Genomic DNA, 17,580 nt, shown 5'->3' on the forward strand with positions numbered 1-17,580 from the left:
TATATCTTTGGTCAGATAATATTTGTTAAAAATAGAAAAAAAAATACATCCATCTATACAATCTTTAAGATTCAAAAACAGAATCATGATCTTCTACTTGTGCTTGGTTACCTTCCACAGCCTTGGCAATCACGGGATCAGAGGGCATCGAGGCCATACCCACTCCTGCAGCATTGACTGCGCGAACTCTGAACACGTAGCACGTCCCAACTTCCAGACCTGTTACCTAAACAACATACAGACATTAAGAAAGTAAGTAAAGGAACTAAGTAAACACTAAATGTAATCCTTTTCAAACTATTAGAAACCCGTTTTTTAGTAGAAAAAGACAGCCAGTATAAACAAAACAGAGAAAACTCATTACTTGTTCCAGAAAGATTGTGCATTTTCAATTTGTTGCCAGAAACATAAATTAGGAGGGACAGATTACATTTTTTTAATTAGTACCAACCAGATGGTGCTGTTGGATGGATAATTTTTTGGGGCTCTGAAAAAACATTGCGTGGTATTTTAAACAGAATTTCATTTGATTTGACAACCAGTAAGATAGTGTTGTACTTTATTTCAATCCTCCTGAATATAAAGTGCAAATCCCAAGTGGTAGTGTAGTTACTTAACTGCAAGATTAACTTGAAAGTACTTAAAAGTTACTAATGAGAGCATAGCAATAAGCTAACTTCAGGATCCTGTAAATGTTTTTTTAAACTGCCAAATCCACATATTCCCTCAGATAAAAAAAAAAAAGATTTAAATTTGTTGTACTTCATTTGGTAAGCTAGTTGTGAACTCTATGTTTTGTGACACTGAACCTCATATGACTAATTTTAACTCAGTAATGTTATTTATATAAAATTGAATAAGCTGTTATGTTTTATTTAGTAACACTTCAGTCTTTCACTGCACATAGATCATTTTTTTATTTAATGGTTTACCTTTATTTTGACCAAATGAAATAAGCATAATATATGCTGTACATACTTGTACTCAGAATTGATTTTCTTTGACAATCACTTAACCTGATCATGGATCCTGACTATGTTTAACTTTCTAGCAATGTTTTATGCATTAAGGATAATACTATAGTAGCAAAACAAGTCTATTTGTCATGAATCTAGAGCTGCTAGTCATACTTCAGCCACTAGAGGTCAGGATTATACAATTTTTAGAAAATGCATTGCCACAAAGAGGCTTAGGTGTGATTTTTGAAATATTAAAGCAAATCTATGTAAGGTAACCCAAAACAGAGAATATGAACCTTGTTTTAAACATCCCCTTACCTTTAGGAAGCGGTGACTCACTGCTTTCTCATTGGCTGTCTTCCAATCAGAGGTTCCGTTCTTTGCATACTCAACATGGTAGCCCGTGATTGGGTCAGAACCAGCATAGATAGGCTTTTGCCACTCAACTACCAATGAATTATCTCTCACTTCACAGAACTTCAGGTCATAAGCGGGGCCTAAATGACATACACACACACATTAACAAGAAGAAAAAGAGTTTTCCATTCAGCCTTTGCGTGATTAAAGTGTGAAGACTTCCGTTTGTTTCTTCAAGACCATGTCAGATAGAAGCTGAGATTTCCTGACCGGGCTCTGGCATGGTCCAAGCCTCGCACTTGAAGTCATCTGAATGTTTGGAAGCTGGTCCAAGACCAGCCAGGTTGGCTGCATAGACGTGGAACTGATAGACTGCTCCCTCAGTCAAGCCCTCCACCTGTCAGTAAATATTTTAGTGATATTTATTCACTTGTAGCTTTCCTGATTCACGTGACCCAGTTCTGTAGTTTATCACAAAATAACTAATATAAGAAAGCTATAGTTGCAGCAAACGTGTAGTGTGTGAAACAGGGGTGTACGAAGTATGGCCCATTGGCTATTGGAGCCTTTTGAGTGAAATTGTGTCTGTGCAATTAATAAATGGTAAACATTTAGCCCATCAGCACAGTTTACGCAGACACCTTTTGAAAACGATTTGGGTTTGAATTTTAATTGATTTTTACCTGATGTTTTTTGGTTAATATACAAAGTGTTTGTTTCCTAATGATCATTTTTTTCCTTTAATTTTTATTTAATAGTAAATATGACCACAAGCATTTTGTGACTTACTGAAAAGCAGACTTGGATGCACCCGTTTATCAACCTTAAAATACAGCAAGTTTTTTTTTTTTTTTGAATTATTATTATTTTTTAATGAAGAGGGCAAAATATATCATAATTGTTGCTGGGATTGAAAAATTCCAGAGCAAGAAAAAAGAAACCACATAGGGTTTCAGATGAGATTAAGATATATAGTTAACTTGTATAGGTAATAAAAAAAAAAAAAAATCTAATACCTTCATATGGTTCATTAAAATAATGTGTATTGAGTTTCTTGAGCTGAGAAAAAAGCTATTTCTTATCATTACCAATTCAGTAAAAGAAAATGTAGTTTTTTGTGGCCCACAAGTACTTTTCACTTCAGTTTGGACACCATTGGTGTCAAAGCTGGAAAGCTGGCAAATCTTTATTTTTCATTGCTGAAAGTAGCCAAACAGTAACATTCAGTTAACATTAACGATTGGGCAACATGTAATATCTAATGAGAATTGAGAGAGTTTGCTGTACCTTATAAAGTCTCTCTTTGACAGGTGGAATATGAATCTCCCTCCACATGCTGGTTCCACTGCGTCTTTTATCCACATAATACTCCTTGATCGCTGCACCTCCTGCCTGGAGAGGCTTCTTCCAGTTCAGAACCATTGAACGGCCATCACAGTTAAGCAGTGCAACGTCATAAGGGGCAGACGGGGTTGCTAAAAACACAATTTCAAGAATTTATATTTTTACTTTGTTCAGAGGAGCTCTATAATCATGGGGGAAATGCTTGTATTTTTATCTGTAATAGCGACTGTGAACGTAGTTTTACTGACTAAGTGCGGCTCTGACAGTCAGAGGTGCAGATTCCTGGGATTCCTCACTGAGACCCAGCTCATTAATCGCCTGGACACGGAACACATATGTTTCTCCTGTTTTCAGGCCACTAACCACAAATCTGGAAAAAACAAAAATTAAAAAAAACTCAATAAGGTTTTATGGTATTGCTGTAATTCCCAACAAGCAACCTTACATTCTAAACTCTTTACACTTCTGAGGATATGTCCCATGTACAAATGACAGGCTGACATCAGCACAAGGTCAGTAACCTGACCCATTCTTTGCTATGGTTCATTTTGCAATCACCAATAACTGTAGCACAGCATCGGTCTGTGTTCGCAGTTGGTTTTAAACATACTTTGTGTTCTTATGAGGCTTGTGATTGGCTGAAGTCCAGTCTTTGGATCCCTTTACACACTGGTCAATATAATAGCCAATCAGGTTGTTGGGTTCCTTCGGAGGAGCCCATTGGATGAGAACGGAGGTATCTGTTTCCCTTGTTGCGATCACCTGACCAGGAGCCGAAGGGACACCTTAAAAAAATAACAATAACAACAGAAAGGTTAAGCCTACATAAATGACGGCAGATTAAGCATTTGTTTTGCATAAGTGAACGGAAAAGCAGTGAGAAAAACCTTTAAGTTCCAGAGTCTCAATAAGATGGGTTGGTTTAGACGGCTCGCTGGTTCCATACATGTTTGCAGACAACACTCTGAACTTATATTGTTTGCCCTCAGCCAGGTCAAAGACAGCATAACGTGGAGATCGGATAGGAACCTTAGTATTCACACGCTGCCATGTTTCCGTGTTGGCCATGGCCTGTGGAGATCAAAAAAGTTTCCAGAAGGTGAAATAAGGTTTTTACACTAATCGCAACTAAAAGGAATGTTGGTAACTATTGATAAAACACGTATTTCCGATCTCTTTTTTTCTCCCTGGAATTGTTGTTTTGTTAATTTTAATTGTTGTGACCTGTTGTCTTTGTCACTTTGACATTATAAAGATTATCGTCCCTTTAATTGAAAATCAATTATGCACAAGGGGACGAATTCAATTGCCTCTCCTCTTACACAGCTAATGTTTAATGAGTCATAGTGTGCTTTACCCAAGCTGTCAGAAAAAAATAAAATAAAAAGAAAATTGGGGAATGAGTAGTGCCAAAGTAACTATTCAAAGTATAATGCTTAGTGTTACCTTTTCAATGTAGTACCACATGGGGGCCTTGCCGAAATATGCCGGGGCTTTCCAACTCAAAACGACATATGTCCTGTCTGTTTCGGAAGCATGAACTCCAGATGGAGCACCTGGGGGCTTTCCCTCAGCTTCAAACAATCACAAACAAACATGTGTAAATATTAGCCCAGTGTAGAAAAGTATATGTATTTTGAATAAACCTTCACCTTCCTCTTCATCATGGTAAGACACAACATCCAGTTTACCTCCAAGCTTTTTGGCTGAAAGATACAGATAAAACGATAAGAATCAGTTTTGAGAGCGACCCAAATGTTTTCCCATGGACTTCCAATAATAAACTGAGTAGATTACTAGCAATTTAGGAGCAGAACTTTCAAACAGTTACAGAAAAACAAAATATTTTTTAAAGTGGAAGTAGTAATTCCAATGAGGAATTACTACTTCCGCTACTTATTATCAGAAAAACTACTTTTTTTCTGATAATAATCTTCATTACTTCCAATAGTTGATTTTATACTATTTTTTGAAGTTGCAAAATACTTAAATGAAATTAAGCAAAAAAAAAATGTATCTGCCTCTGTGAAGCACATTTGTGGAGTTTTAAAAGCAACACAGTTAATCGCTGGTATATTCTCTGCAGATACACCCACCATGAAGCCTTTCAAACTCAGTGGGGTCCAGGGCAGCGATAGGATCAGACATGCGGGAGGGCTTGCTGATTCCGCGGGAGTTGACGGCCCGGACCCTAAAGTAGTAAGAGTGCCCCTCAAACAGCCCGGACACGGGGTATTTACAGATCTTGATGGGGTGATCATTGCACTGGGTCCAGTTTTCAGTTCCAACCTCACATCTGAGATTTTTTTTGGGTGGGGAAAGAGGTGGGGGAGGGGGGAGGTGAAAGAGGTAGACTGACTTTAATTGAGCACTTCAGCTTTTAGTGCTTGCCTTTTTTTAAAACTTTTATTTAGATCATAACATAGAGGCAAAGTCAAAATTTAAAAACAGAAGAAATCAAAAGGTGTAAAACAACCCCACAGTAGGGCATCAGTCAAGCAAATTTGATCTCTCACAGGGATCCGTTTCTCTTTAAAAGGTTATGTGCTTATAGCCTTTAAACCAAAACTCCTACTTGTCCACAAAGTATCCGATGATTGGACCCTCTGTAGTGGTATTTGGAGGTTTCCAGGAAACAATGACATAATCTCTGTTGGCATCATGGATTTTGATGTCCATTGGAGCCCCAGGTGCACTGGGAACAGGAGGAGGACCATCTAAGTAGACAAGAACAGCAGAAGAGGCTTTGTTAAAATACGAGATGTGCTGAAATGTGATAACAATGTTGTTTATTAGGGTTTTTTAATCATAAAGTATTAAAAAGTGGTATGTATCATATATGTACAACTGGTCAGTGGAGATTGAATAAAGCCACCTCTGAAAAATGTAATATATTTTCTAAATGGCTTGAAAATTAATTTAATAAAATTGTTTCTTGGCCTTTCTGGTCATCCATCCTACCAGCAACTGAGACAAAGGCGCTGTGCTCTGCGGTGCCTCCCTTAGTGACCATCCGAAGGGTGTAAAGGCCTTCATCGTCTTTAAAGAGGTTTGGAAGAGTTAAGGTGGTGTGTCCTCTGCCTGTTTCAATCTTCACCCATTTGGAGTCAAACAGGCGCGTGTCTAAAAGTAAGGCACATTAACACGTTAATCCTCGTCCCTCATAAGCATCTGTCCAAAATATGTTATTTGAATACAGAAATGTGAAAAAAATATGTTATTGCTGTACCTTATTGTGTAAACATATGTTACATTAAACATTTAACCTAAACCTACCCCTATGAACTGTAGGTATCTGCTTTTGTTCAAAATAATATGCAACTGCTATTGTTTTTGGGACATTTCCTTCACATCATCTGTGATAAGATGCAGCATCATGAGAATTACCGTCTCTATACCACTGTGCCTCGGGCTGGAGGTTGGCCAGGTTAGGGTTCAGGGTCATGGTGGCAGACAGAGTGGCTGATTCTCCCTCAGTTGCAAACACTGGCCCAAACTTCTCCACAAAAGTTATGTTGATTTTTGTGTAATGGATCTTGGGAAGCATAGCAGCTGGGAGGAGGTGAAAAAAGGATTGCACATGCAATGAGACAAAGACATAACCTTTATATGCAGCTTGTTACTGTGAAATCTTTGGACAGATTTTCTTTAACTTTCTTTAACTAAAATATTAGTATTAATGGTGAAAGCCATTAGACAGAACCTACGTTTACAATACCTACCAGTAAAAGGTAACCATGCATATGGACTGGACTCATCCTCTTCCTTATATCCTACAAAATAAGAATAAAAAAACATAGTGAAAGTAAATGATAATGAGCAACAGCTCTGGACAAGATGGAAGACTACTGAGCAAAGCAGACAGGTAAAACTCACGGTGCACACACCTTTATGCATTTGAAAGCCTAAGGACAACAGCACTTGTAGGTTTTCAAACAAGTGGCCAGAAGAGAACTACTGAAAACAAAAAAGGCTGACAAGATTTTGGGACGTCTATAATGCTGCCATTATATCTGGGGGTTGGTATGGGGTTCTTGAGTATTAATCAATTGAGAGTCAATAGAACAGCAGATTAGGGCATGGATAAATAAACTTGCCAGAACTTTGTTTTGCCTAAATTGATATTCAAAAGCATGGACTATGCATACCAGACTCTGTAAAGGGCAGCAATTTTTAAAGGTGGCCAATTTCTTCCTCCAACCACTATGGCTATAACCCCAACTGAGTTGGCTGGGTTTATACCCACCACTCTCAAAAACTTACGTTTGACAATGACGGACGCCTGGCTAGACGCCTGCCCATGGATGTTACCAGCTACAGCAGTGAATTGGGCTGTATCTTCAGTTGTACATCTATGAAACAAAGTGAAAACAAATCGTTGGCAAGTCAACACACCTCCGAAGATCCTCATAATAAAGGATCTGGGGGGTTTTGGCAGACCCTTCTTTCATAATGAACTCTGGAAACAGGAAGCATTGACACTGAAAGTACCTCAAAGATTTAGGAAACACAAAAATAACCTATCCGGTAATCATTTATGTGTTTAGGACTACACCAACATAGCAATTGATGCATTACTGCATCATTTTATCTGCTGCTGAGCAGCCACAGCAGAAACTGAGCAGATCACTGTTAACACACTTATCTAACAACGCAGGTACGATTTTGATCTAAACCTTCCTTTTGACAAAAAAAAAGGATTTGGTCTGATCAAGGAGAGGGTAGTGCTTGTAGACTTACGGATATGGAGACAGAGATGCTATAAATACGTTTTATTATAGTTCTAATAGGTTAGAAAAAAGCCCGCAATGGAAGGCTAAAACAAAAGTAAAGTTGTCACTTCACTGTGTGAAACCCATGCCCCCCCCACTCCACCCGCCATGGAGTGGGTGCTTCTCCTCTCAAACTGAAGTCCATAACTTATGAGTAAGGATTTTAGAAAACTCGGAAGCAAGCTCAAGTTTTTTATAACCACTGACTTTTCTCATAAATTTATGTATCACAAAAAACTGTTTCTTTTTTCCTGACAGTCCTTTCAGAGCCCAACATCCTCAGGGGGGGTGGGGGGGGGGGGGGGGGATGGGATCCATTCAGAAAGCGATGACCTAAAGAATCCTGGAGTGTCACGTAGCACTGAGGTCAGCAGTGGAACAGCTGAGCTTCCAGGCTGGAGCGAGAGCGAGCTATGTCCCGCTCTGTCTGCAGCTGTGAGCTCAGCTGGTTCCAGACTAATCTTAAATTGTATGTGGATTTTAAAGGACGCAGAGATTTTTGCAATGATTTATGACCTAAGTCAGCATGCTCATTTTTAAATTATTTTTAAAAAAGCACCACATTTCTAAAAATGTGAAGGGACAGAGAAGTTGGATACATGAATAGCTGCAGAAAAAAAGGAAGAAAGAGCTGTGCCAAGAAAAATGTCTGAAGAGCTTCTGATTGGGGATCAGGTTTCAAATGTCTCTGTTTCCAACACTCTTGGGAGCTATTGGTTTCTATAAATGCATGAGTTTTAAAGTTTAGCAATTATTTCACTCTTTTCACTCTGTTTCAGCTTCTTTTCACATTTAAATGTGTTGGATCATCAAAACGAGTTTCATTGTCAGAGAAACATAGCCTGAGAAAGTACAAAATGCAATTTCTTATTGCTGATTTCATTTTTTTATAGGAGTAAAAAGCTACCCATACATGCCAGGGCCTACATTAAAAAGTAATTGCTCCATAAACCTAAAAACTGGTTATGCCATGTTTGGCATAACAACTGCCATCAGATTTTTTGCAATCATTGGGAGTGAGTGTTTTACACCAATATGGATTAATTTTGGCTCACTCCTCTGGAGGTCGTTTTAAATTCAGACACACTGGAGAGTGGGGGCTACCATGAAAAAGCCATGCCTCAGCATCTCAATTGGGTTTATGTCCAAACTTTGATTACACTTCTTTAAAACCCTATTTTTTTAGACTGAATTAGAGATCGACTTGCTGTTGTGCTTTGGATCATCGTCCTGTTGCTGAACCCAAGTATATTTGGGTATTAGGTCAGGCACGGACAACCAACCATTCTTTTTTAGGAAATTCTGGTAGAGAGCAGACCTCCTGGTTCTATCTGTAATGGCAAGCAACATTAGACCATCACGCTACCACCACCATGTTTGATTGCCAATATGACTTTCTTTTTCCAAAACGCTGTGTTAGTTTTACACCAGACTCAAACCTTTTGTAAAACTTTTGTATTGTCAGTCCAGAAATTACTTTCTAAAAAGTCTTAGGAATCACCAAGATGTTCCCTGGCAAAGAGTCGTTTGTGTAATATTAAGGCAGCAGTAGTTTTGGCCTTGCACTCTCCTACAGAAATAATTCAAGTTCAATCTCTTTCTTGTTGCTGGATCATGAACTTTCACCTTAACTGAGACAAATAATCCACGCAGTGCTTTAGATGTTGTTCCGGGTAATCTTGTGACCTCCAGGGCTCTCCCGGTGGACTGCAATGTACTATTGAAGAAGCTTTGGCAGGTCAGCTATGCTGGCAAAGTTCACTGGTCTGTATTTTCTTCACTGATGGTTAAAGGCTCTTTCTGTGGTTCGCTGAAGTACAAAGCCTTAAAACCTGCTTTGGAACCATTTCCAGGCTGATAGATGCCCATTTTTTCTCTCTCTCTCGTCTGTTCTTGGAATTCATTTCATTGGGGGCAATGGTTTTGATAATGTTTTGCCCACTTCATGTTGCCAAACAGGTTTCTATTTAAAGTGACTCCATTTGTCTGGCAGTGACGAGCCCTGGGTGTGCCTCATGGAATTGAACTAATCTTTCTAAAAGTAAAATGTGGTCAGTCACAATTCAGTCATGATTTAACAAGTAGTGGGATTACTTTCTCATATTGGGTGAGGTTGGTTTGTATAGCTTTTTGATCTTATTACAGTAAATCATCGTTGGAAACTTACATTTTGCAGTTCCTCGGGTCTTATTTGCCAATATTAAAATTAGTTCAATGATATGAAACATTTGAGTGTAATGAAAAGCAAAACAGCCAAAATCTTTGAGGAGGAATTACATTTTCAGAACATAGAATATTTACATAATAATTATTCTGTTTTTTTTTTTTTTTGGGGGGGGGGGGGGTTGGGCTGGGGGGTTGTTGAATAAAACCAATGACTTATTTTGTTGGGGTTTAAAGGATGTAGCCTAATATAGAGGAAATGTAGGTGTTATGAATGAATATTGATATAAATGGGAAATAAGGAAAACAAAAATATTAAAATGTTGTAATCTAAGCCAAATGTATTTTAATATACCCATTTGTATTTATCATGGTGTATTTTATTTGATGCAAATTGCTTAATTTTTAACCATGCTGTTCAGATGGCTTTTGGAATTTTTTTCCAGCAATCACGGAGCTTTTGTTAATTTCTAATACTTTTTCCTTTAAGGATTCCAGTCTAGCTTATTGTCCTCTGAAGACTATGAATTCCTGTCTCTCTTTTGCTATGACCTTTCTCTCTGTGTTTATTTTCTCTATCTCCTACTCAGTTTTAACCTTGTGGTTTGCAGTCTCTCTTTCACTGAAACAGTTAGACCAACAGGCTTTCTGTGCAAAAAAAATAAAAAATAACTACATTGAGAATTTGGAAGTGATTGGTTGAAAACACATCAGCAAAAGCCAAGGTTGGGTGGCAACAACAAAATACACCACTAACAGGTTACCGTCTGAAACATAATACAATAAAAAAAATAGGAAGTACCCAGATTATGACAGCATTTTAAATGTTCCAGAGATTCGAAGAACTTCAGATTCAACCCTAACCCTAACTTCACCACAACAAAGAGCAGCTCATAGATAATTTGTTTGAAATGATCTGCTTCTGACTTAAAGCAGAAGTTCTAGCCATTGTCACTAAATAAGGTATTAAACAGTGTTGTGCATCGGAGGCAGGTGATAAGTAGTTACATTTACTTGAGTAACTTTATAAAAAAAAATCTTGTTGGAGTAGTTCTACTGCACCAATATTTTAATATCGACTTGAGACATATTATTTTGAAGTAAAGCTACTCTTACTTGTGTACAATTTCTGGCTACCCCATCCACCCCTAATTACTTTGCTGTATATATATATATATATATAAATATATATATATATATATATATATATATATATATATATATATATATATATATATATATATATATATATATATATATATATATATATATATATATAAATATAAACATATCTTAAGCAAAAATTAACCAGATGCAAATGCTCAGCTTTCCAGTTTATGTCAAAGGGAGACTTCTTGTCTGTACAAAACCTTTGTTGTTATAATGGGGATTATCTATCTGTCGAACCTGATTAGTCATTTGGAGGTCAGGTGAAAATACAGTAAACAGTAAATATTGTTGTTGGAAGTACTTTGCAATTTTTCTGACACGTATTCCTCACCTTCTGTAGATATTGGTTTATTTAGCCTGGCGATGAAGGGAAATTTGGAAACAGGTGTTTCTTCTGCCAGCATCTGTTATTTTGTAATGAATTTTTATTTTCACTTTTTTTTAATTAACAGAATTTAAACATACATTTATAATTTAATCTGTCTATAGTTACATAATTTTCACCAATAAAATCAAACATTATGATCAGACAGTTACTTAGTACTTGAGAAGTCCTTAGACCAAATACGTCCCTCCTCTTACTTCAATAGTTGTAATTCTTTCTTTTTTTTTTGGCTGACTTCTTTTTACTTCTACTAGGGCACAATTACTTTTGGGTAATACCACTCTTGGGTAATATTTTCAAAGATTTACTTTTTGCATGTTCTGTTTTATATAAATGAGGTGTGTTTCCACTGCGGGAACCTTTTAAGGAACTCGGGTAGTTTTCTTGGGTAGTTTTTTTCCCCGTGGTTTTTCCCCAGAAAGAACAAGTCTGACAGGAGCAAGCAGAAAATGGCCAATAATTTGGTTTCCATTCTACCTGCACATTTTCACACCACCTAAGTTTAATGCCATAGTGGGGGGATTTCCCCATTTTTTCATTGCATTCAGGACTCCACTGTTGTGGTGGGGAGAGAACTGGATTCCCAGACCGCAGCAGCACACCAGCCAGAGGAAAACTTACTCTGAATCAGGTACCGTAATTTACAGAAATGGCCTGGCTTTCAGACTCCACAATGGAGACGCAGACAAAAAAACAGCCTAGGCAGATATCCGAGGTTCCAGGAATTTAAGTTTAGAAGAAAAAGAGATACAGGAACCCATAGTGGAAACTTGCCTAAGATAATAGCCATATCTCAAGTAGTCATTGTCAAGTAATTGTCTTTTAAAAGCATATGACACCTGACAAAAAAACAGTGAATAAAATCAGCAGAACCATGGGATACGAAAATAAACGTAGAATGGATAAATCAATAGACAAAAATCATTTAAAGGCATTGATTTTGAGAATAAACCAGATGTTATGTGTCCTAAAACCTATCAACCCAAGAGATCGGTCAGGACAGAGAACCTGAAGAATTTACTGTACCTTGGGATCACCAGAGAGTGGCTGCCACCTTTGGCTTCAACTAAGTACCTCCCTGCGGACAAGTTCAGGATCACACCATCTTTATACCTAAACAGGAGAAAAAACAGCTGGGCATGTTTGAGCTGGATGGTTGATATTTTTAAGTACATTGACAGTAATTGAGACAAACATCCTAATTTCTCACCATTTCACCACTGGCATGGGGAAGCCTTCAACAGTACAGAAGAGTTTGATGGGAGTGTTTTCAAACACGGTGTGGGATCTGAGCCTGACCAGAAACTGTGGCCCCCTGATCATAGGCTCCTCGCGCACATATTTTTCCCCCATCTTTGTTTTCACCTAAACGGGAAATATTGCATGGCAATAAATATACAGACGACGAATACAGACCTTGTCATTAATTAAGGAATCTGTATCTTAACTATGATGCACTGACATCTACATTGTGACATGTGTTAACATGAGGTTAAGTGATTGTTAGTTAATTTCCACTCTTTGTCATTGAGGAGATGAAAGTGATTCAACAAATCGTACCACTTCCTGGATGCGAGCCTGTTTTTTGTGCTCATATCTTTCTTCGCTGGTCGTGGAGCTGAAGACACACAATATATTGCTTTTACTTACATATATTTAAAGGTCAGCTGGTTTCATCACAATAACGTTAGAAAAATCCAACCATTTTCTTTAGGATATTGGATATGGTAACCATTTGCAGCAGGTCTGTGAGCATGCATGCTGGTAAAAAGCGGGCAATAGTAAAAAAAACATAATAAATAAAAAAGATGAAAGCATCTGCAAAGAGTGTAATGTATCTTTTCATTTATTAATTCCTTTAAAATATACTTTCATTCTCATAAGGTAAATAAATACATTTTGTCTCTTTCGATTTAGGTAAATGATTCTGAGGTCTAAAAGCTTTAATGTTAAGTAACAAAACTTCTTTAACTCAGGGCCAGATATCTTGGAAGACTTGCCTCAATATCAGTGACTGTTTATGTGACTGATTTATGTGTGAATAATTTTCTTTCTTTCTTTCTTTCTTTCTTTCTTTCTTTCTTTCTTTCTTTCTTTCTTTCTTTCTTTCTTTCTTTATTTATTTATTTATTTATTTATTTATTTATATAATACAGGAGCATATATAATGTCAAAAATCCTCATTTATGTGTGAGAGTTGCTATCAACTGAATGCCCGATAAAGGGATAAAAAACTAATAACCCACAATGTAGAGTAACAAGTATCCTGACACAGAATCAATACAATATTCAATAACTTGGTAAAAAGTCATAAAATAGTCCCAACCTCTACCTACCTATGGCCATTAATACAAAGCTATAGGTTGGTCTTGTACGCTAGGAGCATGTGTGTCATATTCTGTTATTATTTTATTCCTAATATTGATTGATATAGGATCCCACCCCTACAACAAGAACAAAAGCAAAGAGATAGAATAAAGACACTTTTTTCACTATTCAAATCGGCCTGTAAGATTTATAACAATGAGTTTATTAAAGACAAGAAATACTTAAATTCTACAACTACAGTATGTTTTCAATAAATAAATGAAATTACAGGACATAGTAAAAAACATCTTATATGGTTTTGGTCAAATGTTTTCTGATATTGAATGAAAAGCACCCCGCTAAAATTTGGATGGAAAAAACATCCCTTAATAATGTTATTTATTTCTGATTTTGACAAAAATAGTAATTGAAAGCGGAATTAGCTTGCCAGATGTTGACTGCAAGTTCACCATGTTTTTATAGTACTTGGCAAGATAGCAGCAAATACTTTAACTAAATTAGTATGTTTAGTTGAAGTAAAGTCATACAATTACTGCTTTAGGTATGATACTATTCTGATAAAAAAGCAGAGCCTAGGCCTATTCTCCATTGTTAGCAAGTGTCAGCTGTACCTGCTGTATTCTTTAACCACATATTGGCTCTCCTTGTGGTGGTATTGGTGGTCGTATATTCGTTTCAGCCGTGCAGACATAGTTGTGCTGTGGATACTGACCTGTTGGACGAGCAATGAAAAAATAAACACAGAAACAAGATATCAAAACAAAGTACAATGGATTTGGCTCAGAAAAATGAGACCACTTCATAGATAAAACAATGACCCACTTTAAAGTATATTAGGTACGATTCTGCAATGTCAGATAAAGACAAATGTACAAATAGGAAATTTCTTGGTTGTAATGTTTAAGAGAAAACTCAACATTTGTCCGAGTTCAACTGGCTACCTTATTTGTGTGTATCAAGCAAGTCATCTTGAACCCTCAAACAGTACACACAAGCACTTTTTTTAAAGGTGTGAACCAAAGACATTCATGCACTTGGGAAAGGGGTTTATGGTGTGTTTGCTAGTGGAAATCAGAACTTGCTAACAAAAAGAAAACAAACCATAAATCAAAACACCCACTCAAGTCACAATTCTGACTTAGAAAGTTGGAGTTTTGAGACAACCCTGTCCACAAAATCCAATATGGCTGCAACACATATAAAAGATAATATAGCTCCCATAACAAACTGGTAATTGCACTTCTGATGATTTGAATATTTATCAGTAAATCCATCATACACATTCAAATGTACAACCCCTCTAATAAACATGTAGCTAAAATTTGTAAATGCACAAAATGCTAAGCAATGCTTTGTTTGTTTGGCCAATCGTAGATAGCCTAACCTTTGATCACATAAATCAATAAATCCCAGGGGTTTTCTGCAGCTGGAACACAGTTACAGTACAGTGACTTTTTTTGAAATCCAATCTCCAATAATTGTGAAGCAGTAAACTTTGCATGGTCTAACTTACTTTAAATGCTATTTAAATTCCCTTTGGAATTAATAAAGTTTGTTTTTTCAAACTTGTAACACTATCATCCGATTACATAGATGAATAAACAGCAGCATATAGTGATACAATCATTGGGGCCAAGCTTGGCATTTAAATGCTTGCCAGATTATTTGTTATCCTACAACAAATAGGAACGCCTTTGAAGAATTTGAGCACAAAGACTCTGTAATAAGCCAGCACACCTGACTCACAAACACAACTAGCTTCTTGTTTGATGGGTAGAAGTCAAGTGACACTATGACTTAGACACACGCAGAAAAAGACACATGTAAAAAGACACTATAAACGAAAGGCGTGACCTTGGAGAACTGTTGAACAATAGGATGCACCAGCTGTTATCTAATAAAACCTTTAGCTTTCCATTTAGCTCTTCTAACTATACTAAATTACTCTTCCGCTTAGAACCATGATACTTATTTACTAAGGAAGACAGTTACCAAGATTGGTACATATTAAATGAAGATAATTAACCTAACTATGCACAACTCAATTTTCTAAAGATAATTTTAGTGGGATATTGACAGAAAAAAGTCCATGAAATCTTCCCATGTAAAAAAAACATTACTGATTAAGGATGTGAAAGGAGGTGAAAAAAAGGCAATAATGTCTTCAATGACCAGCAAAAACGAAACTTTTTTTTGGATACATTTGCTTTAGAGAATATTGCTTTTAGGACAGCTACAAAACTAAAGCATCAGTTTGTTTCAGATCCCCTTACAGCTCACAGAGACCAGAGAGAAGTTCAGAAGAAATTTAAAGCAATTTCCCTGTTCCCATACCTCAGTCGGATGGTAAGTGAAACATGCCGCGCCACAAGCCTGTTCCCATAACTTTGAGATGTCCTTTGCAGCTTCAGTGTCATCTCTCCTATCACTAAACCCAAGTTCAACTTACTTCCAGTGTCCCAAATCTGCCAGTCAAGCACACAATGTTACTGTATCATTTCCAAACTATTTGTCTGTAACTTTTAACACAGGATGTTAGCAATTATGAAAGCAACATCATTACTGAATGCACATGCTGAGATTTTTGTTTTGTTCTGTTGACTTTCTGACAAAAATATCAGGAACAAAGCTAGCAAAATATTTGGTGAATTTAAGAGTCCCAAAATATTTTTTTCCCCAAATCACAACAGTACATTTGAACCAGCCTTTCCTACAATAATTAAGAACAGCACCACTAAAATCCAGGAAAGTCTGATCAATTCCTTGTGAGCAAATAAAAGCTTACCATATTACATAGTAGCTGTTAAGCAAAACAACTTAAGCCAGCGGTAAAATAATTATGAAATTCAATTTAAATTTGAGAAACTACTTTTTCCTTGCAGGGTACACTCTTATTTCATACCTGCAGCACCTCAGTGGATCTCTCAGCCTAGTCTATACTGTAACAGCCAAAAAAAATCTGTCTGTAACTGTAAACCTCCAGTACCCTCAGCCATAACCATACGAAGCAACATGATGCAATTCAGAAGCAAAATCTTGATATAAATTATTATTAAACTTTTGAAGACAAATGCCTGATTCATGTCATTTTAGTCTTTTAACAATGCATTCAGTACATCAACAGTGGTTGCTGGTTATTATAGCGGTCCAGTTTGTGTTTACCTTGACTAATTTGGGTTACAGCAAATTAATCCATAGACATTCTGTCCATCTCGGCTAACTAAAATAGACCAGCTGTCCAATAAATGATAGACAAAGTGTTTACAGGAGACCTCCATTGCTCATCCATTCCACCTGTAATTCATATTCTTTCATTAATCACTTTTAAGTGCCATTAGCAGCAGTAAAGGATCATGAAACATCTCTTGGGTGTGCTCTCTTTAGTCCCATCTCACTGATTCCCGCTGCTATTAATGGGTTTGAAATGAAGAAGGGTTATAAAGCTTACAATGCAGAAGAGGTAAGAGCAGAAAACATAGTTTAAAAATGTTTTTCTTACCACTTGAGGTTTTCTTTTCAGCAACTTCGGTTATCAGCCTGAATCCACAGGGAGTCAGCCTAAACCAAGTTCTGTACAAGGCCAAGAGAACCACCACCCGACTCCAGCTGGCCCCCACCAGCCTTTCCCTGAGGCCTTATAAGGAGAGAGAACTGCCTATATATAACTAGTATCCTTCGAGACATAGCCGCTAAAACCAATAAGCTTTTGATTAGCAGAAATTATTCAGTTTTACATGGGCAAGAAGGCTATTCAAAGGGCAATGACGTTCAAGTGGTCAACCAAGCACAACAGATCAGACAAAACATAGAATATCATCGTGATTATTTTATGGTAAAGGAATATAAAGCATTTACTATTCATTTGAATTGGAGTTAGAGCTGTTTAACTTAAGTGTTTTAAATCTAGCTGCACACTGCATGGAGCTCCTGCACCTAAAAGTTTCTCCATCTGCTTTAAAGATCTTGAGAAGCTGTGTCGCCTGCTGAACTTTGGTCATGATCTATTTATAAAAGTGGCTACAGTTACAACCCGACTATTCCGGACACCATAAAGGAGCAGTTAAACGGATTGCACGTCTGAGACAAAATCATGTGAGGGCGG

At 37.0% G+C, this 17,580-nt stretch overlaps 1 protein-coding gene across 1 annotated transcript in view; it reads right to left on the reverse strand.

Annotated features, from left to right (window-relative positions):
* myom2b (myomesin 2b) overlaps nucleotides 1-17,081 on the reverse strand; it is a 39,196-nt gene extending 22,115 nt beyond the window's left edge. Inside the window, exons 1-20 of the mRNA XM_036136396.1 lie at nucleotides 16,978-17,081; nucleotides 14,090-14,190; nucleotides 12,711-12,768; nucleotides 12,361-12,515; nucleotides 12,177-12,263; nucleotides 6,924-7,012; nucleotides 6,383-6,433; nucleotides 6,048-6,212; nucleotides 5,622-5,783; nucleotides 5,236-5,377; nucleotides 4,757-4,956; nucleotides 4,313-4,366; nucleotides 4,107-4,234; nucleotides 3,548-3,731; nucleotides 3,271-3,445; nucleotides 2,909-3,030; nucleotides 2,604-2,791; nucleotides 1,587-1,713; nucleotides 1,278-1,456; nucleotides 112-226 (exon numbers count right to left, since the gene is read on the reverse strand). Coding sequence (XP_035992289.1) covers nucleotides 112-226; nucleotides 1,278-1,456; nucleotides 1,587-1,713; nucleotides 2,604-2,791; nucleotides 2,909-3,030; nucleotides 3,271-3,445; nucleotides 3,548-3,731; nucleotides 4,107-4,234; nucleotides 4,313-4,366; nucleotides 4,757-4,956; nucleotides 5,236-5,377; nucleotides 5,622-5,783; nucleotides 6,048-6,212; nucleotides 6,383-6,433; nucleotides 6,924-7,012; nucleotides 12,177-12,263; nucleotides 12,361-12,515; nucleotides 12,711-12,768; nucleotides 14,090-14,169 — 2,461 coding nt within the window. The 5' untranslated portion in view covers nucleotides 14,170-14,190; nucleotides 16,978-17,081. The remainder of the gene's footprint in view (nucleotides 1-111; nucleotides 227-1,277; nucleotides 1,457-1,586; nucleotides 1,714-2,603; nucleotides 2,792-2,908; nucleotides 3,031-3,270; nucleotides 3,446-3,547; nucleotides 3,732-4,106; nucleotides 4,235-4,312; nucleotides 4,367-4,756; nucleotides 4,957-5,235; nucleotides 5,378-5,621; nucleotides 5,784-6,047; nucleotides 6,213-6,382; nucleotides 6,434-6,923; nucleotides 7,013-12,176; nucleotides 12,264-12,360; nucleotides 12,516-12,710; nucleotides 12,769-14,089; nucleotides 14,191-16,977) is intronic.
* Nucleotides 17,082-17,580: the final 499 nt, after the last annotated feature.

The sequence above is a fragment of the Fundulus heteroclitus genome, chromosome 4 (genome assembly GCF_011125445.2).
Source record: "Fundulus heteroclitus isolate FHET01 chromosome 4, MU-UCD_Fhet_4.1, whole genome shotgun sequence".
NCBI classification, from domain to species: Eukaryota; Metazoa; Chordata; class Actinopteri; order Cyprinodontiformes; family Fundulidae; genus Fundulus; species Fundulus heteroclitus.